General features: G+C 38.0%; 1 protein-coding gene across 3 annotated transcripts in view; it reads left to right on the forward strand.

Annotated features, from left to right (window-relative positions):
- The window catches only part of LOC117287834 (multiple epidermal growth factor-like domains protein 10), a 56,672-nt gene extending 28,851 nt beyond the window's left edge, over positions 1-27,821 (forward strand). For 2 of the 3 annotated variants that reach the window (XM_033768374.1, XM_033768375.1), the window contains exons 7-28: positions 483-618; positions 1,408-1,528; positions 1,949-2,187; positions 2,929-2,969; positions 3,866-3,935; positions 4,700-4,882; positions 5,896-6,008; positions 7,488-7,651; positions 8,789-8,906; positions 10,583-10,729; positions 11,862-11,996; positions 12,590-12,718; positions 13,260-13,388; positions 14,756-14,890; positions 15,882-16,010; positions 17,123-17,251; positions 17,509-17,637; positions 18,104-18,260; positions 19,833-20,002; positions 21,937-22,068; positions 22,898-23,041; positions 24,833-27,821. In XM_033768374.1, the coding sequence (XP_033624265.1) occupies positions 483-618; positions 1,408-1,528; positions 1,949-2,187; positions 2,929-2,969; positions 3,866-3,935; positions 4,700-4,882; positions 5,896-6,008; positions 7,488-7,651; positions 8,789-8,906; positions 10,583-10,729; positions 11,862-11,996; positions 12,590-12,718; positions 13,260-13,388; positions 14,756-14,890; positions 15,882-16,010; positions 17,123-17,251; positions 17,509-17,637; positions 18,104-18,260; positions 19,833-20,002; positions 21,937-22,068; positions 22,898-23,041; positions 24,833-24,960 (2,978 nt within the window). In that variant the 3' untranslated portion in view covers positions 24,961-27,821. The remainder of the gene's footprint in view (positions 1-482; positions 619-1,407; positions 1,529-1,948; positions 2,188-2,928; positions 2,970-3,865; positions 3,936-4,699; positions 4,883-5,895; positions 6,009-7,487; positions 7,652-8,788; positions 8,907-10,582; positions 10,730-11,861; positions 11,997-12,589; positions 12,719-13,259; positions 13,389-14,755; positions 14,891-15,881; positions 16,011-17,122; positions 17,252-17,508; positions 17,638-18,103; positions 18,261-19,832; positions 20,003-21,936; positions 22,069-22,897; positions 23,042-24,832) is intronic. The other variant, XM_033768376.1, reaches the window with a different exon arrangement.
- Positions 27,822-27,922: the final 101 nt, after the last annotated feature.

Genomic DNA, 27,922 nt, shown 5'->3' on the forward strand with positions numbered 1-27,922 from the left:
TGCATCCATGCATCTTGTTCATAAGTTTGACATCATTTCACTGTAAGCTACACCCATTTACACCCACTTTACTTCACAAGTTTAAGAATTGGACTTGGCTTTTATATTCATTCCTCGAAGAGTAAATGTCTTTTCAGAACTAAAAGTTTCTGTCATAGGAAACTTAGGGTTGTTGATCATTATTTTCTGTAATTTTCAAAGTTGTAAGACATGTAAGACATCTGCTTTTATTTATTGAGATTCTCGGGGGTGGATGTTGGAAACTAAAGATGACCAAGGTATATTTGCAGGCCTGGTATTTCCTGGAGGCAACGCAGACGATCGGGTGCCCTGGAAATGCTCCAGTATAAATTTACATTTTCCTCATAGGGTGCTCTTAACCAAGGAGAAAATGCCTTGGTGCCCTTCCTTTCAAAAAACCAAACCATACAGGCCTGTATTTAAATCTGTATATATCTTGATTTTGATTTATCTCTGTGTAGGTACTAACTGTGACTCTCCATGTCAACAAGGACATTTTGGGTCGGATTGTTTACTGAACTGCCAGTGTCTGAATGGAGCAACATGTCACCATGTCACAGGGGAGTGTACATGTGCACCGGGCTACCAAGGAGCATTGTTAGTATTCATCAAATAATCAAAACATGTAAACAAATAATTAAAACAACAAGAAGAACAACACAACAGCAATAACAACAACAACAAACAACCAGGTTGGAAGGAAAAGAAATTAATTGTCATATACGGAACCCTCGGCAGCACTCGGTCAGCAGAACACGTCTACACTTGTCGCATAGCAAAGACAAAGGCGCCAGTGCTGTTGATACATAAAAACTGTTAGAAGTGTAAAACAGATATCAAAGACACTCGACAAGATCTTCAGTAATTGTCATAGACCAGTCTTCTCACTTGGTGTATCTCAACTATGCACAAAATAACAAACTGTGAAAATTTGAACTCAATTGGTCGTCGAAGTTGCAAGATAATAAGGGAAGGAAAAACCCCTTGTCACCCAAAGTTGTGTGCTTCAGATGCTTGAATTCAAGACCTCAAAATCAATTGAGGTCTTGAAATCAAATTCAAATATTTAAGTGAGAAACAACTTCTTTCTCGAAAACGATGTTACTTCAGAGGAAGACGTTTCTCACAATTTTGTATACTATCAACATCTCTCCATTGTTCGCTAACAAGTAAGTTTTTATGCTAACAATGTCTTGAGCAATTACCAATGGTATCCAGTGCCTTTAAATGGGGCGCAGTGGGATTGCTTGTGAAAACTTCTTGAAATATACGGGGAGTAATGGACGGCTCCATTGGGATGTGAAAGGTGTCCGTGATTAGGGCTAGTTATAGAGCACCATGTATCTAAAACCTCTATAAGAACACATTGATGGATTGATCTTACAGATGTGAAAGCCGTTGCCTAGATGGAACCCATGGTGCAGACTGTTCCCAACAGTGTCGATGTCAAAACAATGGCACCTGTGATCATGTGTCAGGAATGTGTGAGTGTCTTCCAGGCTTTATGGTAAGATACTAACGTTGTTATTTCATGTCCATACATTGTAGCAGATAAGAAGAAGTTTCAAAACAATGTAACAGATTGCCTGTTCCTATGAATGTACTATAAGTGGTTAGAATAACAACTTCATGTTGTAGGCTTTCAGTGGATGTTTATAAAATCGCTCAAAACAACTTCAGATTTGGTTTTTTTTGCGATTGGTTGACATTGTGAGAAATCCATTGACAAAGGACATCTCACATTGTCAACTGATCGCCCGAAAACCCACATGCGATCTAGCTTTGTTACCTTCATACCTTGTGAATCTTCATGTGAATCTGAATATAAACTAATAGTGTTGCTTGCTTTGTGCAGTAGTGCTGTACCTCACTAATAACGTCTTATGACCTGCAACTCACTTGATATTGATGTACATGTACTGCCCAGGGTGATGTATGTGCTGAGTCTTGCCAACGTGGTACCTATGGGAAAGACTGTGCAAGCTTCTGTCAATGTTACAACCAGTCACCGTGCCATGGTGTGACTGGTGAATGTCAATGCAGACCAGGCTATACAGGACAGAGATGTGAAATGCAATGTCCTCCTGGTTTCTTTGGTCAAGACTGTATTGGTTTATGCCAATGTCTGAATGGTGGAACCTGCTCCAATGTAGACGGTACTTGCAGGTGAGAGAAGTAACTGATTACTTGACCAAGCACATTTTTTGTAACTTATGTTAGAAGGTAACAGGTCATCAATAAAAGGAGACTTTCGAGACACGGGGGGCAGCACAACAGTCATTTTTTGCAGTTCTGAGCGTGCGCGCACATTGCTCTGTGTTGTGTGTGTAGATCTGAGCACGCACACTACTATTGAGAACTTTGATGAAGGACTGTCCAAAAGTCTCCCATTGGAATGTCATGATATTTTAGATTGTAGAAGTTAATTACATTTACCAGGTACACATGCGTACAGACCCTCATGGTTGGCAAACGCCATAGAATTGTGCACTAAGCAGAAGCACAAAACGGCCCGGTGTTCCCTCATATTTGCCAACCAAAATGTTATTGCCCAAAATAATGTTAGTGCGCACGTGTATGTTCAATTGGAAAGGGTCCATTAGTGATGGTACATATTATTAAAATCACAAGTTGCTTCACACTGATTACCTATGAACTCAACTACATGTAATGTTATCAGTAATAGCATGAAAGCCACCATCTGAAATGAGAAAGAACAGCCCACACAAATTTAATTTTCAAGATTTATCTTGTCGGAATATGGAAATAAGTTCCACTGCCATGACATCTTGTTGCAGTGAGTATTTATTATTGGCTTGAGCTAAAATACCATTGACAAGATCATTATTTTTTGTGTACAAAGTGAGATGTTGAACAAATAATATGATGTGTGTTATTCAATTCCAGATGTCCACCTGGGTTTACAGGAGCAATATGTGACCAAAGTAGTAAGTTTTTTTTGTTATACAGAGTTTGGAAAAGGGATTCAGACTGGGCCCAGACTGCTTGCATGAAAGCCCCAAACAAACATCACCTTTTCAAAGCTTGGTCAAATGAGTCACTGTGAACAAAAACACAGTTTGTGAACATGCAGATAACAGCAGATTTGTGTATGACTTGGTGAATGTTTATACAGTTTAGTATAAAGACTCCATTTACATCAAATGTGTCAACAAAGGCAAGCCATTCAGGACTCTTCAGAAACATTCTTGTCCATTCATTGGTGTTTACCTTTTGTTTTAGGGTCTACTGGGAATCTTTCTGTCAAATTTCTTTTTAAGCTCTATAAGTTAAAGGATTTGTGTATTTTTTGTAACACAAAACATAATGTCCACATATTTACATGAAACTTACTCATTTTTGAAGATAATGATGGCAGAAAGCTTCCCCTATAATATTACTTGCTGAGGTGCTGTAGTTTTTGAGAAATGAGTAAAACACTGTCACAAAAATAATTTTGTCTCTGGAGTCAGTCAGACGAAAATGAGTTTGCATGTAAAAACGTATTAACCAGTTATGGTATGTTGTGGTAAAATACTATAACTGGTTTTCCATTTTTACATGCTAAAACTGAGACTAAAGTGATTTACATGACTTTGTTTTACTCATTTCTCAAAAACTACAGCACCTTAGTAAGTAATATTTCAATGGAGGCTTTCTATATCTTCAAACTGTTTTAGTTTAACGAACATGTAAATCTGTGGACATTGTGTAAAAAGTACCTAGACCCAGTAAGGGGATATTTGATGCATTTACTTACTACTATTGTTAGTATTAAAGTGCAATTCCTGTCTGTTGCTTAAAAATGAATATTGACAAGCGCTTGGTTGTATTTTTGTTGCAGTATGCCCGCTTTGGTACTACGAGACTGACTGTCTAATGGAGTGTTCATGTATTAAGGAACACTCTTTTGCGTAAGTTGTTACATGTCTTCTAGATTTGTTATTTGTAGTTATAATGGTCCAGATACTGGTGTTTAGTCTTGGTCTATATCTCAGAACTACTTCAAGTTAACACTCCGTCAATGAACACTCTTGACACTCTTGGGGTGACAGGTCCTTTTCTTCAGCTGCACCACGCATCTTGATTTTTCTACCACTTAAAGTTAGATCTTGTCTTTGTACAACAAAATTCAAATCTTTTCTCAAAACTTTTCTTGTGTCACATGTTTTCAAGGACTAATTTTTTTAAAGTCTGTTGTCTTTTTTTTTTAATTTTTTTTTTTACTGAGCCTTGAACACCCAGCAGGGTGGTTATGTGTACATTACATTAGTGCCCTGGTCATTTGACAAATAGCATTCCTTTAATCTTTCTCAGCTCCCGTGGGAGTATACAGCCAGAGCTGCCGTGAGCTCAGAATGCAGCTTTTACAAACACAATACCAACCCCTACCCTTTCAGGTACCCATTAACACCCCTTGGTGGAGAGAAGCAATTATAGTAAAGCATCTTGCACAAGGAGACACGAGTTACGACCGGGATTCGAACCCAGACTCAGATAACTTCTACCAGAACTTGAATACGATGCTCTTAACCGCTTGTTCATGGCGCTCTAGGGGGCCATATATTTGCTAGTTCACAGAGCCGGTATTTATACCACATGTTAATACACCCAGTCTTTGACCAATCAGAGTGCATAAACTCTGAGGTATTTACTAATGTTGATTATTTCTTTGTAGTTGTCATGGTTTGACCGGTCAGTGTTTCTGCACGGATGGCTTCGTTGGAAGGAATTGTGAGTATGGATGTCCACATGGCTTATACGGTTCAGGCTGCTATGAGATATGTCAATGTGAATACGGTGCACGCTGTGATAGAGTGGATGGCTCCTGTACATGTAGATCCGGATATCAGGGACTTATGTAAGTTACCTTTTATCAAACGTCTTTTAGATAGATAAATAGATACATGTAGATATTAGATTAAATGGTTTACACAGCTTGAAGACAATTATAGCAGAAAGCTTCCCTCAAAATATCACCTGCCTAGGCGCTGCAGCTTCTGAGAATTGAGCAAAATAATGTCACGAAAAACAACCCGCGTCTCAGTCCTAGCATGTGAAACAGATCCACCAGCTGTGGTATAACTATCTACATGTAACTGGTTAACACGCCTTTAATGCCAAAGTAATGTTTGTCTCAGTGAGACAAAAATTACCCTTGTGACCTGTGTCACCTACTCCCAAAAACCACACCACCACAGTAAGCAACTCTTCAAGGGAAGCCCTCCACCATCATCATCCCCATCCCCAAACCATGAAAGCCCATTCAAGTAGATTTAAACACTTGGAGTTAGCTGTATGAACTCGAAGAAGTTATTACACATAGTGCTACTGCAAACCCCACCTGATTATACTCCCACCATGCAAAGTTTCAAATCCTCAAATCCTACTTACTTTATGAACAGTTGTAGCAATTTGTATTCAAAAGGGAACATTGAAGTTGCTCAAGTTTTTTTTTGCAAAGAAACACAATTCTTCAAACATTGTACGAATCGGCAATTAAATCACACACATCTTGACACATTTATCCAGGACCCAATTTCATAAAGCTGTTAATCAGAAAATACTGCAAGCAAAATTTGAGTGGAGCACCAGCTGCAACAATGTAAACTTTATAGAATTTCGGCGTGTAACCAGTTACTGCTCAGCAAAATTTGTCTGTGCTTAGCAAGATTTATGGTTATAGGCTTTATGAGTTGGGCCCTGGCTTTAGTATAATTGTTTTGGATATTCTTTTGTGTTGTTAATCTCACCACTGACTATGAAGTAAAGAGGAACATCAACTACCAAAACATCACATTATAAGAAAGAAAGCTTAAAAAAACAGTTGAAAATTGACATTTGTTTTGTATGCTTTATTTTGATTGATTGTAGATGTAATGAAACATGTCCAGCCGGTACCTATGGGAATGGGTGTGCGGGTCTGTGTGACTGCCAAAATGGGGCTACATGTGATCACATTGATGGTAGCTGTATGTGCAGTAATGGTATGTAAAACAAACCTTATAACCATTCAATTCCATGCAATGAGAGTCTGGATGAACACTTGGGTAATTGTCAAAGACCGGTCTTCTCACTTGGTGTATCCCAACATATGCATAACATAACAAACCTGTGAAAATTTTGACTCAATTGGTCATTGAAGTTGCAAGAGAATAATGAAAGAAAAAACACCCTTGTTGCACAAATGTGTGTGCTTTTAGATGCATAATTAAAGGCTTCAGACTTTTATTATTTGAGTGAGAAATTACCTCTTACTCAAAAACTAAGTTTCTTCAGAGGGAGTCGTTTCTCACAATAGTTTATACTATCAACAGCTCTTCATTGCTCGTTTCCACGTAAGTTTTCATGCTAACAATTATTTTTATGAGTAATTACCAATAGTGTCCAGTGCCTTAAAGGTTATTTTGTGACACTCCATGGCTTGTAGACCTTAAATGCATTGAAGTCATTCGAGCTGCTATCTTAGAGGTAAAACGATGACGAAAAAATCCAAACACACAGATGTGTAGCGCGACGTGCAGAATTGGCCAATGAACAACCTCCCTTTTGACCTGTAAGCGAGGGCGCCATACTGAAATGAAATCATATGCTTAGGGTCGATGCAAGATTTTAGTGAACATGACAAAGTTGCACAATGATAAAAGTCCCTAATGATAATCAAAAAAACATTTTATAACTCAAACATTGAGTGCACTTGCCAGGTAATTAGGTGGCCATAAACTAAACAACCCGTTGTAATTCATAAGCGGTTTGGTTATTATAGAAATGATTACTATATTGTTACATTTGTACCTCACTTGCCTGGCTCTAATGTATATTATGTTGTAAGTAAAAAATTACGTGCAATAAGTGTAATAAAGGGGTCCAGATTTATACAGCAGTGACTGTGTTTCTTTTGTGTGGATCTATACACCATACAATATAAGCCAGTATGACTAAACCAAAGATAAAAAGGAGGAAGCCTTATTTCAAATCTATACAAAATGGTGTATGGCAATGCAAAAACACTCCAATGATTGGATACTTATGAGATCATTTTCCTTACCCCACTCAAGGAATGAATTGTGAAGCTGTTCAGTACCAAACACACCAAATGCAAACAATTAGATTTTGGAGGATTTGGGTGGTTTGGGGTTCATACATGTATGCTGTGATTATGTTGGTGTGAAAGATGTGAGACTAGTTCAATGGATCTTTATTCTCTCAGTCCATATTACTGAATAAGAATTTACCCGGGTAATATGCCTGTGATTTTTGTTCAAAGAATTCAGGAAAGTACTGAGTATACACTGCTAAAAATGTCATTCTTGAAATAAGATAAACATCTTATTTGGACACAAGAAATATATTCTCAAAATAAGATGTTTTTCTTGTTTCAAGAACACCATTTTTAGCAGTGTACAGTGCTGACGCACTTTGGTGTATGGGTAAAACCAAAATTAATAAGAGTTGCTCTGTTACAGGTTGGCTAAGTGTAAAGTGTGATACTCCTTGCAGTGCTGGTTTATATGGTGAGGGTTGTAACCAGCCATGTGCATGTGCCAATGATGCTCTATGTCATCATATTACTGGAGCATGTGAATGCCCACCGGGTTGGACTGGAACCTCATGTAATCTCATATGCAGTGTAAGTAGTCAACATGGAAATAGGTTAAAGGGTTACGTTGCTTTGGATCGGTCGAGTTGGTCCATGAAAAATGTTTGGAACCGTTTGTTATAAAATGCATATGGTTAGAAAGATGTTTCAAAAGTATAATATAATGATCAACACAAACATGCACGGTTTTCCTTTTATGTCATGAACTAACACGGCACGGTATTTTGTGGAGTCAAGTTTTTTACTCCATAGAATGGCCGATCGTGTTAGTTAGGAACACCCTGCAATTTCGAAGCATACTTTTGAAACATCTTTCTGACCATGCATTTGATAACAAACGGTTTCAATTGCTTTTCACGGACCAACTCGACCGATCCAAAGCAACGTGTCCCTTTGCTTGTATGTGATATCACATGAGAAGTTACTGTTTAACATAGTGTCCTTTTTTATTCAGATTGATGCTGCTCAAGCATAACAACTTGTAACGACTAGTAATTTACCTACAACAAAATTACACATGTTAGTCTTGTGGTCCGTATCTTACCATACCTTTTATAGAGGTAGTAACATGAAGGTTTTCTGAAACCTCAGTGCTGAAAATGCTTCTTTTTTTTCGTTTCTTGAAGTGTAAAAACAAAACCTCAGTGCTAAAAACACAAAATTATACACTATTTTTGTGTGATTGCTTGCACAGAATCGCTGCATCCTTTAATTTGTTTTCAATCTATGAACAAAACATGTTAAATCTGTAACAATGGCTTGATGGCATACTCATTAAAGACATTGAAACTATTCATAGTTAAACTGTTTACACTTATCATGGCATGGTTGGCTCGTGTGTAAAGTGCTCGCCTCTCACCAAGGTGACCCCAGTTCAATTCCTGGCCAGGGCCATATGAGAGTTGAGTTGTGCATTGCTTCTCTGCTGTGCCACAAGGGTTTTCCAGATCATCCTGTTTTCCTCCCTCGAGAAAAATCATTAACACTTTCGATATCTGGCTGTGCTCTGTGATCATAATTGGTTGATGTGGCTGGCTGCCAAATGCACCCTTGCATGCCTGCTTCTCAAACACATAGCCGCGTCCTTCGCAATTCAGCTTTTAGCTGTGAGTAAGGATGATTAGCCTCCCAAATTATTTATAACTACTGTTTGATTTGTTTGTACAGGATCGTAAATATGGAAAGAACTGCATGCATAGCTGTGATGCAACATTGTGCAGTGCTACAACCTCTAGTGGCTGCCACAGTATCACAGGGATGTGTAAATGTACAGGAAGTTATACAGGTTAGTCACAAACTAAGACTACAGGGCTAAGAAGCTCAATTATTTTGCTAGACTGGAATTTATTTAATAAGACCGGAACCAAAATGAACTGAGAAAGCACTAAGATAATCATGTTGGTTGTACAAGTGTACTTCCATACTCAACACAATAGACAGATATTGATCAGACTCTTGGACAACTATTTTTTTCACAAAGATATGATAGCCTCTTATCATTCAATTGATTAACACAAGGCCACCAGACTTGTCAAGTTGTGAATTAACTGGCCCGATGCTTAAATCACTGGCCTCTTATCATTCAATTGATTAACACAAGGCCACCAGACTTGTCAAGTTGTGAATTAACTGGCCCGATGCTTAAATCACTGGCCTCTTATCATTCAATTGATTAACACAAGGCCACCAGACTTGTCAAGTTGTGAATTGACTGGCCCGATGCTTAAATCACTGGCCTCTTATCATTCAATTGATTAACACAAGGCCACCAGACTTGTCAAGTTGTGAATTAACTGGCCCGATGCTTAAATCACTGGCCTCTTATCATTCAATTGATTAACACAAGGCCACCAGACTTGTCAAGTTGTGAATTAACTGGCCCGATGCTTAAATCACTGGCCTTTTATCATTCAATTGATTAACACAAGGCCACCAGACTTGTCAAGTTGTGAATTAACTGGCCCGATGCTTAAATCACTGGCCTCTTATCATTCAATTGATTAACACAAGGCCACCAGACTTGTCAAGTTGTGAATTAACTGGCCCGATGCTTAAATCACTGGCCTCTTATCATTCAATTGATTAACACAAGGCCACCAGACTTGTCAAGTTGTGAATTAACTGGCCCGATGCTTAAATCACTGGCCTCTTATCATTCAATTGATAAACCTAAGACCACCAGACTTGTCAAGTTGTGAATTAACTGGCCCGATGCTTAAATCACTGGCCTCTTATCATTCAATTGATTAACACAAGGCCACCAGACTTGTCAAGTTGTGAATTAACTGGCCCGATGCTTAAATCACTGGCCTCTTATCATTCAATTAATTAACACAAGGCCACCAGACTTGTCAAGTTGTGAATTAACTGGCCCGATGCTTAAATCACTGGCCTCTTATCATTCAATTGATAAACCTAAGACCACCAGACTTGTCAAGTTGTGAATTAACTGGCCCGATGCTTAAATCACTGGCCTCTTATCATTCAATTGATTAACACAAGGCCACCAGACTTGTCAAGTTGTGAATTAACTGGCCCGATGCTTAAATCACTGGCCTCTTATCATTCAATTGATTAACACAAGGCCACCAGACTTGTCAAGTTCTGAATTAACTGGCCCGATGCTTAAATCACTGGCCGCAGGCCTTCAGTCCATTGTTAAATTCAAGCCCGGAATTCTGCCTCCAAAATCATCTACATGGGTTTTTTAATTGATTCCGCTATGCTAATGATTTGGACTTAATATTGACTTTATCAATATGTTTCTTGCCAGTGTCATATCAGACAGGTAAAAGTTGATGGAATGAAAAGTGATATTACAGCCGTAATCTTAAGTTGTTTCAATTTGAAATAGTGAAATACAAATAGTGTCTGTCTCTATTACTAAAACTCAGAGAACATGAATCTCTGGGATGTGGAGAATATTGTAAACTGAAGTTGATATTGCTTTGTTATTCTCAGGTGTACATTGTGACAACCCATGTCCTCTAGGATTCTGGGGTAGTTCATGTAATATGACATGCAACTGTATGCATAGTGGATCTTGCTCAATACTGGATGGATCATGTGAATGTCAGCCTGGATACACAGGCAATGCCTGCCAAAATAGTAAGTTATATGTAAAGCTTGTGGAAATATAATATGCTGAGATCTCAGCCGGATCCTTCCCACACCGCTACCCCCCCCCCCAAGTATGAGCACCTCATACACAATGTGGATCCTTGATGTGAAAAACACATCCAAAGACATAAACATGTATGATAGAAATTTGTATATCAAAAATGGTCATTATTTTGATTTCAAACATCTTTAGGGGAAAATATTGCTTGACAAATATTGCAGGAGTTAGCAATTGTACGTTTGTCTGCGACCAATGTACAATAGCTATGAAGTATTTACTTCTCATTGATGTCAAAATGGATGCGGGAGTTGAACTCTCTATTCAGCTCATGAAAGGCACTTAAAAACAGACTAGGCTGTCATGGCCTAGTGGTTTAGAGCATCGAATTCAAACTCTGGTGCTTTAGTCATCGATCCCTGTCATTACACTTGTGTCCTTGAGCAAGACACCTCACTAATTGCTTCTTTTCACCCAGGGTTTCAAACGAATACCTGCTAAGCTAGAGGTTGATATTTTGTTTGAACAAGCCTTGGGAGCATGACAGCAGCCCAGGGCTGTATACTCCCCAGGGAGCTGAGAGAGATTACAGGAATGTTAGTGGCCCAATGACCAAGACACTAATCTAATGCCCATAGAAATGTCATTCTTAAATGCACTGCATAAGAACTTATTATTATTATTATTGTTAGTATGAATATTATTACCTGATTATTTGACCTACTTAGCTGTGAAGGGCATGGTGAAAGGCATCTTTTTAAATAAATACATTTCTTTTCAAGCCATATTGAATTACCTTAAAGCCCGGTTCATATCCTGTGAGTGTGTTTCGACAACGGATTGTGTTCAACTTCTGCGAGGCATTCGCTGCGAAAAACAGCCATGTGACCTGAATATTCGTATTGCATTGGCATTCGCAGGAAGTATGAACCGGGCTTAACTATTAATGGCCTTGTTTAAGGTCCTTGTAAATCACAGCTTTCATTAAGTCTAACCCAATCAGTTCTGAGGTGCCACAAACTATGAACCATCATCTGGGAGTATTCGTTATTGCAGGACATTCATAGAAAGTGTTGGTACTACTTTGTAACTGACTGTTATTTGTTGTTGCATCCTAACTAGCTTGTCCGACCGGTTTCTATGGCCCAGACTGTATACATACCTGCCCATCTTGCACTTCTAGTAACAATAACTGCCATCCAGTCCATGGGACCTGTGTCTGCTCAGCTGGGTATATAGGATACAATTGTGACCAAGGTAAACTAGAACAGTTATTCTTATGGAGCCAATTTTCTTTTGAATCTCACTTTAGCATCGAGAGCGCAACCTAGTGCAAATTGTTTTAAATACAATAAACCACTTGCATAAGACGTCACTCACTCATAAAGCACCCTCACTGAGGACAAAAAGTGCCCTCACTGAGGACAAAAAGCATCCTCACTGAGGCCAAAGGATTGTAGCTGCTCTGTGTTTGAAAAGTGTGAGCATTGGCTCAGCCTGTTGCCTCAGCGCCTTGTAGCGCTTCGTATTATACATGGGGTCTTATAAATTTTAAAAACTATTTTTGTAAACTTACCTGTAGTGTCAATATTAAAAGCATGCCTATAATTTTAAAGGAAACAAAACTTAAATTTTGTCTTTATTATTTAGTGCAATGTTAGTTAAGGCACATACATTTCCAAATTCACCTTTAGTCAATGTGAATAATATTTTTTTTGCAGTCATAATAACTGTTATTGTTGTAATATTTTCTCTGTACAGTACGTGGAGGTATTGTCATTTTTGTTAGTTTATGTCCTAGTGTCGACAGTGATCTCAGTTGTTTTCTTTATTCATTGTGTATTCCTCAGTGTGTGAGAGGGATTACTATGGGCTTGAGTGTATAGAAAGATGTACATGTCAGAACAATGCATCATGTCATCCTGTAGATGGGAGATGTGATTGCCAGCCTGGATGGATAGGCACTGATTGTCAACTAGGTAAGTACATGTACATTGCAAGTAGCTGTCACCATAATATCTCATCTCTCAAGTTAAGTACTGTTACTTTCATCTATTGAGTAATTTGTTGAGAATGAGAAAGATTAGTGCTTCACAACAGCCCAAAAGGTGCTGGCACTCATGAAAGTGCCCAATTTAAGTATCAGCCCCAGGACTAGGTGGCAACATGCCCCTGGTGACAGTTGATTTGGGTCGATGCCCATATCCTTAAGTGTAGCCCTCACCTTGAAGTGGCTGTCCAGCCTTGTGAGGCTGGGTGATAAAAGTCCTGTCATTTACATGTATAACAAATTTAAATGAATAATCACCATATCTAACTATGGAAATATTGAAGTACAAACAGCAAGTATAGGAAATAGAGCATCTATTGCTGTGAATTTGAGATTGAGCCTCTTGAATGTCTTTTCATGATACCAATATTGAATTGTCATTCAACAATTGAATAGTTTGATTTGATGTAAGTGTGATTATGTTTCAGAAGTGATTGATTGATTAATTGAGTATTGTTGATTAATTGAAGGATGTCCTGATGGTAAATACGGCATTAATTGTGCATTTGACTGTCTGTGTCATAATGGTGGAACATGTCAGGTGTTTGATGGAGAGTGTAAATGCCCTTCAGGATGGACTGGTCCAATATGTACAGAAAGTAAGTACAAACACTATAGACCGATCCAGGCGCGCAAGTGCTGGGCGCCGCCATGGGTTGCGGGCCACTGCTGGGGTGTCCAAAGACACAAGAAAATCGTTTTCCTTTTCACTTTTTATGGGAATTGAATGTCGTCCTCGACAATCTATGAAATTTTCTTGGCATGGATGCTTGATATACAACGTGATACATTCTTGATACATTTTTAAAGTTAAGCAGAAGGTAAAATACTGAAATTCTACATACTGCATTTCAGCTACTATTATGCAGTTTCCGCGTCTTTGACCCCTAACTCGCCTAAGACAAGCACCTTTTTCGGCTTTTATTTTGTTGCAAATATTTGTGGTCAGTGATCTACATTGGTATATTATGGTGTCCTGTTAAGGAAATTGTGTTATTCGTTGAGGAAAACATTCATTTTTCATAAAGATTGAAAAGAAACATGATTTCCTCATGTCTTTGTGCACAAAACTAGGCACACGCACACCTCAGCAGTTGCTCAACACTGTGCGCCCGGTGTGCCTGGATTGGTGTATATACTAACCTCCTTTTCGTAACTGGTCAATAGGGTGGCAGGACCAAATAGACCTTATGAATATGATGTCATTTGAGCTGGGGGCTCTGGCAGTCAAAAGGAGGTTGATCATTGGTCAATCTTGTGCTTCGCTCTTACAAATCTATGCGTTTTCCAACGTTTCATCGATGGTCGAAGATGGAGGCTTGATAATGACAATACATAAGGGCAATTTCATAGACAGTCACATTAAACTTTTCTGTGTCATTTCTTGATCTTGGTGCTAGTAGTTCTATGTGAGATATTCTTTCCTCTAAGTTTATAGACTGATTTGTGAAAGAAAGTTGGGACACACATTTAAGTTGTCGGTGTCCTGTCCATGTTTGCTTGGAATTGCCCATAAGGTTTATTGTCATTGAGCCTCTAAGCAGAACAAATTGCTGTCTAAGTTCACCTTCAGAACAAAACTTCACTGTGGATCAGACCTAGACAGACAGTGTAGCTGATTCGTAGTTTTTACTGCACTTATGTGTGGACTTACATTCCAAGTAAACAAAAACTACTTTGATTCCCCCCCCCATTTTAGCAGAGTTTGTTCTGTACCTGGTGCTTACAATGGGAGACTTTCAGGCACTTGGTGGCAGCAGACCTACCAGGTAAAATCCATTGTTCTCCATAATGTGCGCACGCTCAGAACTACGTAAACAATGGAAATTTACCTGGTAAGTCTGCTGCCACCTAGCGCCTCAAAGTCACCCATTGAAAGTTCATACTAAATAATGAATTATTCAACTTTCTTATGATGAATGTTGCATGTTTATCATTATGAGATATTCTACTTTTGATGTTATAGGATGCCCACTTGGTATGTTTGGCCTTGACTGTAGTGAACCCTGCCAGTGTAATTTCACTAACACCAAAGCGTGTATTCCTGAATCTGGATTCTGTGAATGTAAGGTTGGATTTAGAGGACAACTCTGCAGTGAAGGTCAGTGCTAATCTCTTGGAACTTGTATATTCTAGATTTTCAATCAAATTAGGAGTTTGTATCTTTGTATGGTAAAGAAGTAGGATCTGATCTGAAAACACTACGTAAAAGATTACAGCATTGAACATACAATTGTTTCTCCTATTGTTCATGATTTGTAAATGAACATCATTATACTCTAAGTTTTTTTTTCTTAATGCTTTTCATTTTGCTGTTAAAGGGTCTATGTACTTTTTGTAGGACAAAAACCATAATGTCCACAGATTTGTATTAAACTTACACAGTTTGAAGATAACTATAGTAGAAAATATTACTCGCTGAGGTGCTGTAGTTTTTTAGAAATGAGTAAAACAATGTCATAAAAATATCTTTCGTCTCAGTGATCATAAGACGAAAACGTATTTTCATGACATTGATTTACTCATTTCTTAAAAACTACCCCACCTCCGCAACTAATATTTTAAGATATGCTTTCTAACTATCATTATCTTCAAACGGTGTAAGTTTAATGTAAATTTGTGTTACAAAAAGTACCCAAAACCTTTAAGCGCTTTGAAGAATGTTTTACTCATATTGGGCTATATAAATACTGTTTTATTAGTATTATTATTATTATCCCTGACCAATAGACCCTTCCCACATTCATGCATGCGTACAGACCCTATTGGTTGGCAAATGCCAAAGAGATGTGCACCCAGCAGATGCACAATCGATTCTGCTTGAAGCCACCATTAAGACGCATACAAAACAGCGCAATGTTACCTTGTTTTGCCAACCAAAATTTGAGTGTGCACGTGCTATGTGCAATTGACATAATATTTAATGGGAAGGGTCAATTGAAATTGGGTTTGTAAACATTTGAAGTTGCTTTACAGTAGTGTCACCAGCTTTCTTGATGCCTTTCTACACACAATATGTTATGTTTGTTTCTGAGTTATTATTTATGTTTGATTGTTGTTTTGATGTATTTATGATTGATTTCTTGCCCTAGTTTGTAATAAGGGACAGTATGGCCCATCTTGTCAGTTCAATTGTGACTGTTTAAATGATGCTTCATGCCATCCCATCACTGGAGAATGTCACTGTGCACCAGGCTGGACTGGAACCAAGTGTGAAATACGTAAGTACAAGTCAATTTACATGTTTACATTGGCTGGGTCAGTCCTAGCCTGAACACTTTTGAGACTGTGAATATTGCCAGAGACTGGCCTCCAGCAGGCTTGTATCTTCACCTTTGACCTACATTCATTTCACATCTAGAGATGCACAGTCAAATTCTACACCAACATTACTTGCAAGTACATGCACATGTACTGTATACTATACACACGTACATGGACACAGCATGCAGACGACCGAAACTAAGCTTTCCATATCTGTGTTTTGATTGGTTGGCCGAGGTGACTTCAGACCAATCACAACAAACACAGATACGGTAGCTTTTAGTCACTGCATTTATCCAATGATATCATTGTATCCAATGGAATCACTGAATCTGACTAGCAGGAAAGACAGGGGCCCAGTCTAGGTCAGTCCCACTTGAGAAAGTGGAGACATTTGGGGACTCTAGGTGGCAGCAGACTTACCAGGTAAATCCATTGTTCTTGGTAATGTGAGCATGCTCGGAACAGCGTAAACAATTGAAACTTACCTAGTAAGTCTGCTGCCACCTAGCATTCAAAAGTCCCCCATTTTAATCACAGTGTTGCTTACTTTAATTGTGCACTAGCTGCTAACAAGTGCATTGCGAAAAGCCATTTTGAGGTGTGATGGACACATATGGCCTACTATATAGGGCACTATGTGATTTTGGTAAATTTTTCTCGATATACCCAAACCAGTGTACTCAAGCTGGGTTTCCACTGCAGACACTGCACAGTGGATAATCATAATTCAAATTGTCGGGTGCTTGGACGCAGTCGCAGCGAGTATGAACCGGCCTTATAATGTCCACCATACCTCAAAAAAGCTAAAGGAAATCATTCAATTTGAATGTTGGTAAATATGGGACCTTTGTGTTTGCTTAGTTGCAGCAGACTAACCAGGTAATTGGAATTCCATTGTTCTCGAAATTACCCCGAACATTAGTAAACAAAAATTACCTGGTACATCTACCACCTAGCGTTCCAAAGTCTCCAGTGTGGAATTTGGAATGTTTAAAGGTAAAGGACAAATTTGCAGATTTTGATTTGTGAAAAGTCAATGTTTTGTTTTTTGTTGTTGTTTTTTCAGAATGTTCAAGTGGTCTTTTTGGCCAAGGTTGTCTCCAGGCTTGTACATGTCCTCTTAATAATCAATGTGATCATGTGACAGGAAGCTGTGATTGCCCTGCAGGGTTTGGGGGTATGTCTTGCCAGACACGTAAGTTGCTTTAGTTCTTTAAAAAGAAAATTCCTTAATAACCGCTTTCTGCATAAAATTCAGTTCTACAACAATGTACAAACAAATGTGTATTATTGTTATTATTAACGTTGTAGTATCAGATAGTATCATCCTGAAAAGTCATTCGCCGACTGTTTTTTGAATCATCGCAAGGTTGACCCTAAGGGCAGGTTTATGTAACAGTACATGTTTATACCTGAGTTTACTCGCATACGTAACTGTATTTAATCCTACAGCTTGTGTGAATGGATTCTTTGGTAAGGGCTGTCTGCAGAAGTGTGAGTGTAAGAATGAGAACTACTATTGTGATGTCATCAAAGGCTGTGTGTGTTCCAATCCAGACTATGGACCTGAATGCAACCTAGGTAAAATATCAAATGTTAGATCAAGCAATGTGAGATGAACATACCAAATAGATGCCTCATAGTGAATAATACATAGATACGCAACACATGGACACCATGGTTATGCTTCAAGTGAACACGCATCTATTGATGACGTATCCGTATGTAGCTTGGCAAAACCTCTTTGTTTAGTGTATGTGCACTCCAATCCAAGTCCAATGAAAAGAATGAGTAGTATTTTTATGAGTACTGAATTTATCCAAACCCAGAGATTCCATTCCCTTGACTTAGATATTAATATCAATAATAATCAGTTTCGATATAGCACTTTGCACACCCGTAGGGCATCTCAAAGCGCTTCCAACATTATTACCCCTCGTCACTGAGGCCATTTAATTCATTCCTTAACAATCTCAGCTTCCTGGGGAGTAAATATAGTATTGAGGAGGTAATTGATGCTATACTTGTACTTGTTATGATGTTATAGGAGGTACTAAAGGTGCACAAGTAGATGGATTGGGAGGAGGAACTGTTGCTGGGCTAGGCATTGGAGTCCTTCTTTTCATAGCTCTCCTCTTACTCATCATTTTCTTCTTGAGGAAACGAAGGAATAAGAGACAGAATTTTGATGGACCTCCTGTTGTGTGAGTAAACTTCAATGTCTTTATTATATGAAACAGCAAGTTACTAAATGTTAAGTTTGCATCGGGGATAAAGAATATAATTTTGGTTTTAACCTTCATCATCATCATCATCTTCCTATACTGTGCAGAAACCTCCTCTGGAGTATACTCGCACATTGGTTGAGGTGCAAACTAGCAGGTGCAGACATAAACTCAAGACATAAAAAGATATGCATACTGTGCAAGTAAAAGCATTTAAGCATTTTGTGTGTGGGGGGGGGGTGGATAATTAACTGAAGGTGACACCGTTCAGTCTGGTCTTGAAGATATCCAGATTTGGTGACTCAGTAACTTGCTTGGGCAGTGAATTCCACAGGTGGATGGTGTCTGGGAAGAAGGAGCCTTTCAGTAAGTTTGTGCGGGTTGATGGAACAAGGAGTTTCATGTTATTTCCTCTGGTGGATGACTTGGCTGGGTTTAGCTGGTTGTCGGGGATGTCAATGAGTTCGTTGACAACCCGGTACATCATTGAAACTTTGGAGATGGCTCGCCTATATTGTAGAGACTCCCAACCCAGGTTACAGTGCATGGTGCTGACACTACTATCTCTGGAGTAGTCGTTCATAATGTACCGAGCAGCACTACGTTGAACAGATTCGATCTTTGAGATGTTCTTTTTGGTGGAAGGATCCCATGCGCAGCTGGCATACTCAGCGATGGGAGGGGGAGAGGTTCTCAGATTTGATTAGCAATGACAGGTACTTTCCAATCAAATAATTGTCTGGCAGTAATTGTAGGACAAACTTTTTAGTATGCGTGAACCAAGTCACTTGATGTGTTAGGGCACTGTATACTCAGTACTTTCCCGAGTTCTGTGGAAAAAATCACAGACTTATTATTCGGGTTGGACTCAAACCCAGGACCTTTGCAATCGGCCTATTTGAGGTATGGAGGAGCTTATCAGCTGTATGCAGGATAGAGTTGTGTGGCGTGTCAGACATAGAGCCCGACTCAAACATGCTGCAATGCGACAACTTGGGTCGACTGAGTGAGTGAGTGAGTGAGGTATGGTTGACACTATATGATTCTACTGTTTGGTTTGGTTGTATACAGACAAATTTACCTAAACCTAACGGTGTCGTAGCATTGCGCCCACCATATCTCAAAATGGCTTATTCTGGAGCAGTGTCTTGACAAAACTAGACTTCCTGAAATGAAATAGTTATTTTAACCATTTTTACCCAGAAAATGTATTTCCATTTCTATGTAGCTAACAAAAATTGTTTTCAGGTGATTAAATTCACACAAATGAAAAAGCAGTTTAATTAAAAAGGCTTAAGTCTAAAAATTGTATAATATCATTTATAATTTATATTGGATGGATGCTGATTTTGTATATTAGATATTTGCACTCTAAGGTTTGAGGCTTGCTTTTTAACTGCTACCCAGGCGGATGGTATAGAAACTCGACTGGGACTACTACTTTAGCTTATAGGATCGTTATTAACTCCACTACCGTGGAGTCAGTTCTGAATTGGTCTCAAGGTTTCGACTTTTTAAACCTTTTTTCCCTCCCCTTCTGATTGTGTTTAGGTACACTCGTGAGGTGAATGACACCCCGAATCATGCCCGTAATTTACCCAATGGTTATACGGGTGCCAATGGTGACCTGAAACTACAAAACAATCCACTCTTCCTCTCTTCTATTAAGAATGCAGAGGCAGATGGAGCTTGTGCAGCAGCTATGGCTCTCGAGAGTAAAGGTTGGTTGCTTTGTCTGAGTCTCTTTCTCTTCTAAAGCCCGGTTCATACTTCCTGTGATACGAATTTAGACGTCACAAAGTCGCAACAAATAGTTCGCATCAGATAAAATGTGCTCAGTATCTGTGAAACATTCGCTGCGAAAACAACCATGTGACGTCAAAACTCGTATTGCGTTTGCTTTTGCAGGAAGTATAAACTAGCCTGGGCTTGAATTAGACTGCTGTGCTGACCATACTTGCTGGGTTAGAAAAAAACACAATCAGCTTTATGTTGGGAACTGCCACCCTATCAAACGAAATGTCACAAGTGTAAATGTTCTCTTTCACATATAATTCTTGCACAGAATTAATGATGAGATCTCTAACACCCGTTTCAGACAGGCGCTCCAGAGTTGCGCCGAACAAAATTCAGAATTAAGTACATAAAAAGTTTGACGTATGATACAGTTAGGAGCAACTGGAGGAGCTACAAGTCGAAAGATTGACTTTTCCAGTTGTTCAGAACGACTCTGGAGCGCCTTCGTTTCAGGTGTCGATCTTGTGATGAGCCATGCCAATGAAAATGTTTTAAGTTAGCCTGTCTGAAACCAAAATTTGTTGGGTTGATCTAGAGTCACTTCTATTGTTTGGGCGCGACTCTGGCGCTCCTGTCTGAACCTGGTGTTAGCTCATTACCTATGGACTCTACCATTTTACTTTTTATTTGTATTAATTAATGGGTACGAACTGAAGGTATTGAGCAGGTCTGTTTTTCACGTTGTGTAAAAAACAGGGAGTCAAACAGATGATTTCACAATAATGAGAACCTAGTGTTATTGCTCTCACTTTAGAAAAGACTCCCTGTTCCACTAATTATTTGTTGTCTTTATTGCATAGTTGGTATTTTCTATATGTGCAGCGTAATTAGATTAAACATTGCTGTGCTTGCTTGTGTTTTTTTGCTGCATACTGATCAAGGTTTGACCATCTCCAACTCTGCTCCATCAGCTTCTTATCATTTCCTCTATTTACTCCTATTGTTGCTTGCAAGTATTGTAAAACGTACTGATTAGAAAGAAGCAGCTAGCTCTATATTGGATACAAAGCTTGCTTGTTAAGAAACTTCTCTCTCAGTCTTATAGAACTGTTTCATTTAGAGTTTTTATGAATCCAAAGTTATTGAGAACTAATGGAAGGGTCTCATAAAAGTGGATCAAGTTCATCATGGAGCATCAAATATATCTCCTGTTATTTGCATACAATGGTGCACCTAAGACTGTAAGAGACCACACTCAGCTGTTTCATCAACACCATTATATGGTACATACAAGGATTTTCTTTCTTGTGAAAATGTCTGCGGGAAAAACAAAACGCTTTACCAATTTGAATTTTTTGTAATGGTAGTAAGTTGACATTGTAAAAAAAAATGACCATAAAGACCAAAAAGAGCTTAGCATTTACACTAGACATGGCAGCCAACTATCATCGCCAACTTTTATAAAAGTTGTTTATGTTAAAGTCTTTCAATGTGTGCTAACATAACTATGATTAATTAAGTGAGGTTTGCAGTTACCACAATGTGTTAATCTCTTTTGAGTAGTGTTGGTATTGAAAAGAGTAATGTATGCTCTGATCATCTTCAGGTGGTTGACTTGATCAGTATGATCTGATCGTACTGATCAAAACATTGAGTTATCAACCGCTGGATTTTTTCAGAACCAACACTACTAAAAAGAGATTTACATGTAGTCCCTGCGTAAAACTCACTTAATTATACTCCCACCATGCAAAGTTTCAAATCCTACTTATGATAGCTATAATTGTCACTTTGTAGAATATTAAATAATCTGCTTTGTAGTATTGCTGTGTCTTTTTATACACAATCTTGCTGAGCTTGCTTTGGTGTATTTGTTAGTGGTGCTTTTAAGGGAATCACTTTGTATTCTATAATACAGAGGCAGAGGTTGAGGCTACTAACCCTTATCAATACCACATGTTACCGTCACAAGATCCGTATGAGGCTTTTGGTGACGTCAACTGCTTTGATGGCACAGTACCTAACAAGTTAACACAGGGCAAAGGCAAAAGTAAGTACCACAGCAATTAGCCTTTGCAAATTATACTTCGGGCATTTGCCCGGATTGAAGGAAAAACACACTTTTAGTTTTATTTGAAGATCACTATTAAGTAATGGAAATCAATTGAAAAGGTGTTGAAAACCTACAATAAGGGTCCTGAGAATCCTTTGAAGTGAATCCTAATAATGTGTATGGTTTGCACACTCACTTCTTAGTTTAAAGAAACTGGCCTGGAATTCCATCTTTGAGAGGGCAAGGCCATTTTACATTTGCAAAGGGCACTTCCATTGCAAAGTCTAAGGGGGAACTTTTGAAGGGGCACCAAGGCCAAGACCAGGGACAACAGACACCATGGCATCTCAATGAGAAAACAAGCAGTAGGCCTGACCATTTAGAAATGAAGCTTGTCACTCTATAGCATACATACATCATTGCACCCATAACTCAAACTAACTACTTGTAATGATTTATTGACACTTTGCCGTTTTCAATATTTCCATGTGATTCTGTCGATCACCACGTGTGGCACAACTGTTTTATCTCTGGTTTGATATTTTGATCATGCACTTTATAAAAAGTTAAACTGACTTCTAAAATGTATACAACTCTGCATTCAATATGTGGACATACTTTAGGTAAGCTGTATGTGGATGGGAATCGCAATCCAATGGACGGGAACACTCAGGGGGTTTCCATACAAAAGAAAACAATCACAGAAAAATGTTGTGTTAAGTCTTTTTATGAGACTTGACCCTGATCTGTGAAGCTTAAACCCATCTTCCATCAGTCATCAGTAATATCCATTTTTTTATATTTAATAATAATTTTTACCATTCAGAGTTTGCTAATGATGGCTTCACACCCGAAGCCTGTGCGCCAGAGAACCACTACACCGAGATAGGAGACATGATTTCTAGAAATCGACCTCCACCTCAAAGCTCTGATGTCACTCAAGAGCCCTCGTTATTCTCAGCCAGTGCAGGTAATGAATGAATCTCAATCAAAACTGAAATTCACCCAAATTCTAGAAAATACTTGAGGCATGATACTCTTCCAACTTAAATCAGGTTTCCAAGTTTTTACTGTTTGACAATCGGTAGTTGGATTTCAGACTGTTTTGCTTCTGGTAAATTGGATTTTGGGATATCCAGCTTTTTAAAAGAAGAAAAAGGAAAAAAACCCAAAGCCTGTTAATATCTTTTGTAATAATGCAGGCATTTCTTTATATTGAGTTTTGTAGATGTACATAATATAATGGTCAAAAGACAAATTGTTGTGGGTAAATATTTTGTAAGAAGAACTTTATTCAAGTGTTGTATAACATGCCAATACTTCCCGCGGTTTTGGCTGACTTTGGTAGACTTAGTACTGGTCAGTCATTTATTTATTCACTGTGATTGATAAGGGACAGCTATAAAGCTAAAGGTTTGACTGGAATTCCCTCACCACCCAAAACCTGTATTACTCTTGTTTGAGTTGGTACTGTAAACCAGGGCTCAATTTCAATAAGCTTGTAAGCACAAAAAACTTGCTTAGCACAAAACTTTTGCTAGCATAAATAGGTTACCAGCCAGAATGCCATACAGTTACCATTCATGCTACTGGTACCCCGGTCATTTCTTGCTTGGCCAAGAAATTTGATCAGCAGAATTTGCTGCCCAGCATTCTCCCTGAACAGTAGTCCACTGGCCAAATGCTTGTTAAAACCAAAGATTTATAGAGCGCCGAAGGCGCAAGATGCCGAACTCGGGCGGCAAGTAACTCTTTGGTACAACAATAGATCAGTTCAGATCAGCGCAGACACCGACCATTCCTATCAATGGGAAACAAAACATTCACTTGCTGAAATGGCGCCTATGCATACATGTTTTTCTTGTTTAACAATACACAGAGGGCCAGTAAAAGTTCACTCCAAGTGGCTAGATCAGTTTTGAAAAGCATCTCTGTTTAATAGGGCAAATATGGACTAGTTAAAAGCTGGCGGACTAACTAAAAAAAACAGGCCAACTGGTCCTGCTGGCTAGTCACTGAAATAGGTCAGTGCAAACCCTGGACATCCCAAATCACTCACTCCCAGTATGCTACAGATTACTTACAACATCGAGTATATACACAGAATATAGTTTTACACATAAAAAACTTATTTCTTTTTATATATATAGTTTTAAAAAAGCGTGAGTGGAAATGGACTGTTCACATTGGATGTTTAAAGGCAAATGACATTATTGGTAGTTACTCAAAATAATTATGAACAGAAAAACTTGCTTGGTAACAAGCAATGGAGAGCTGTTGATAGTATAAAACATTGTGAGAAACGGCTCCCTCTGAAGTAACGTAGTTATTGAGAAAGAGGTAATTTCTCTCTCAAATATTTAAAGACTTTTATTATGCATCTGAAAGCGCACAAATTGCAACAAAGGTGTTTTTTTCTTTCATTATTCTCTGGTAACCAATTGAGTCTATAGGTATATGCACATGTTGGGTCTTTGATAATTACCAAAGGTGTCCAGTGCCTTTATAGACCATTATCACGGTACAGCCATCTTGAATTTCTCCCATTGATATCAATGTTACCAAACCGAGGCTGGAAGAACAAAATAGTCTGGTTCCTAATTGCACGATGATTATTAGCATTCATTATTGTTATTTGATACGAGGAACAAGACCAAAATGGAGTGAGCATGATAAAGGTCTATTGTATCTTGTCATGATGTAAGAGTAACCAGAGTTTGGATGAGGCATTTTATTGATATTTTCTCTGACCCCAATCTAGGTATATTACTACCAGAGGAGGCATCTCATTACGATCACCCTAGAGATCATGCAGACAGCTTTGATTCTATTACTCCGGAGGGATATCCTGATGGACCTGGCCACTTCTATAGCGCTTCATTTAAATAGTTGATACAACAACAAGAAAGGCTTCTACAACCCTGATGGACCTGGCCACTTCTATAACGCTTCATTTAAATAGTTGATACAACAACAAGAAAGGCTTCTACAACCCTGATGGACCTGGCCACTTCTATAACGCTTCATTTAAATAGTTGAAACAACAACAAGAAAGGCTTCTACAACCCTGATGGACCTGGCCACTTCTATAACGCTTCATTTAAATAGTTGATACAACAACAAGAAAGGCTTCTACAACCCTGATGGACCTGGCCACTTCTATAACGCTTCATTTAAATAGTTGAAACAACAACAAGAAAACTCCTGATCTCTGCAATGTACAATTGGTATCACTATTGTTATTATTACACAGCTACAGTGTGACCTGCCTATATGAAATGATAAGTATATATTACTTTCTTTAGATGAGGCGGCACACAGATACTCTGTCAGTTATGGTTATGCATCAGTGGTTCTGCGGCAAGTTATTTCTTTACATTGCAAGTTGGACCCTCAATTTGCCGTAGATGCTCATTTCATTGGCTATTAGGTCTATAGATCCAGATTGGTTAATATTAAAACAGCAATATTTGAGGTTTACATGTTAACAGTAAAGTTGAGCTACTCTTTTGAATAACTTGTGTTGGTTGAGGCCCTGATTGGCAAGGGCCATTGGACGATGCTGTAGAGAGGGCGTGTCTCTATTATGTGCAACTTATAGTGTTACCTTTCTGGATAAAACTTCATCGCGTAAAATGCTGAAGTGCAAATCCAGATGTGAAATTGAAGCACTAGTAAAAAATTATATCGTTTAAAATTGTATAAATTGAGTATGACTTCTTTCAAAAGGTAACATGTCCACAAAAACGTGGGATTGGTATAATATTCAGTATTAATAAAGACACTTAATGCACAAGTTTTTAAATCTGAACAAGGTGTACAAATTGATAAGGCTCTCTGTGAGTGCGGTAAAGATGTAAATAAAATTCTACTGTGACAATATCATTATGGGTAGTTAGGGAACAATAAATTACTTCTAAATTAAATTGCTAATATTAAGATTGACATTTATGGTCATAAGAAACTGCTACGGGTGGGCAATGCCTCGTGTAGCTTACAGTTATAATCACATTGCCAGTTAAACAAACATTTACCTTCACATTCCTATCACAGAAGAGAAAATCATTTAATTTCTAAAAAAATGAAAAGCATTTCTGGTGAATATGCAAAGAGTGCCAAAGGTAGAATGGAACGTTAGTCTTAGACTTTGATACTAAAAATGATGCGGAAATGTTCTGAAACTAAATGATTGTTAACATCTGTTTTTAGCAACTGCCAATGTTATGAAAAAGCAAGTACACCCAATGGTTCATAGTTACTCACATTGTCTCATGCATTCTCAAATAATGACCAGGTGTACTTAATGAGGGATTTTATACCTTGTACAAAGTTTATAAATCGGTTGAATCACATATAATTTGTGTTTTTTGCTGCTTATAATTGAAATGCCTTGAATGTTCACCCACCTTCAAATGTGAATTGCTAATTGGGTATTCAGTGGGAATGGTTATCTAAGTGTATAGATTTTAAAGTGTACAAATAATCAAATGCATTTTCCATGTACAAATACTCTTAGCTGTTGTCTATGTTGATGTTGTACATGTATGCATATATTTTGATAATATACATGTATTTTGGCAATTTTTTTTTCTTTATATATACAAATTTTAAATACTTAAATTATTGCGATGTAAAAAAAGGGTAAACTGCAACTGTTTAGAGGGGAAAGTAAATAAGAAATGAAATTAGGATTAGTATTTCCAATTTATGGAATAATTTGAAACTTAAATTGTCTGAACTGAGACCCCATGCTATACTAGATTATACATCAGGGCTTGTCGTTATTGGAGGAAACATTCACTTGTTATGAAATATAAATGGTATCAAGAATTGATACTTGATAGTTATTGTGGCAAGATATATTTTTACAAACTCAACCCATTTGGTTATTGAAGGATTATTCCCTATAAAAAGTGCTCAAGCAAATCATGAAGTATTGACAAGAGCCACATTCTAGTTTACATATAAAGCATATCAGGGTACACAACACAGCCAGGGTAGGCCAATTGCAGTATAAACCTTCTCTGAACCTTGTTTGGAGTGGGTATTTTTTTGTATACTTTATAAATCCAGCCATCTTTGTAGGAATTGAATAAAAACCCAGAAAAATGTGTTATGTTTTTACAGCCAAAGTAGTCAGGATTATGTCTTTCATTTGAAACCATGAAATACTTCTAAAGAAGATGGAGGTGGACATAATTGATCACATTTTAGGAAACAAGTTGACATCAACCCAAGAATAATGTTATGCCTGCTACCATCAATTCTCCAACTGTTCGTGTCCAAATATTTCAAACAACATTGATAGTAGTTTGTCGTAATTATTTTATCTGTACATTTATAATAGAAAATCCTGCTTTTTGATAAATAATGCAGGATTTAAGTTTGTTGATCAATGAGATATGCAATAGCAACCAGCAATTTTATGACAACATTTTAATTAATTTTTTAACCTTGAACCTATCATTGTAGTTAAGCCATCATCTATCTTGAGTTGAAACAGAAGTATTTATATTTGAATATCTTTTGTGATGAAGTGGTTGTTGATTAATCACTAAACTACATAACAGACTGCAATATTACTTGAAACAGGCGTGATATTCTTCCTACTTTAGTCTGATTTACGATTGTTTATTTCTTTTTTCTCAGAAAAATTAGGGAAATTGTGATTGAATTAGCTTAAAGGCAGTGGACACTATTGGTAATTACTCAAAATAATTATTAGCATAAAAACTTACTTGGTAACGATTAATGGGGAGAGGTTGATAGTATAAAAAAACATTGTGAGAAACGGCTCCCTCTGAAGTAACGTAGTTTGCGAGAAAGAAGTAATTTTCCATGAATTTGATTT

Source organism: Asterias rubens, chromosome 3 (genome assembly GCF_902459465.1).
Source record: "Asterias rubens chromosome 3, eAstRub1.3, whole genome shotgun sequence".
Taxonomy (NCBI): Eukaryota; Metazoa; Echinodermata; class Asteroidea; order Forcipulatida; family Asteriidae; genus Asterias; species Asterias rubens.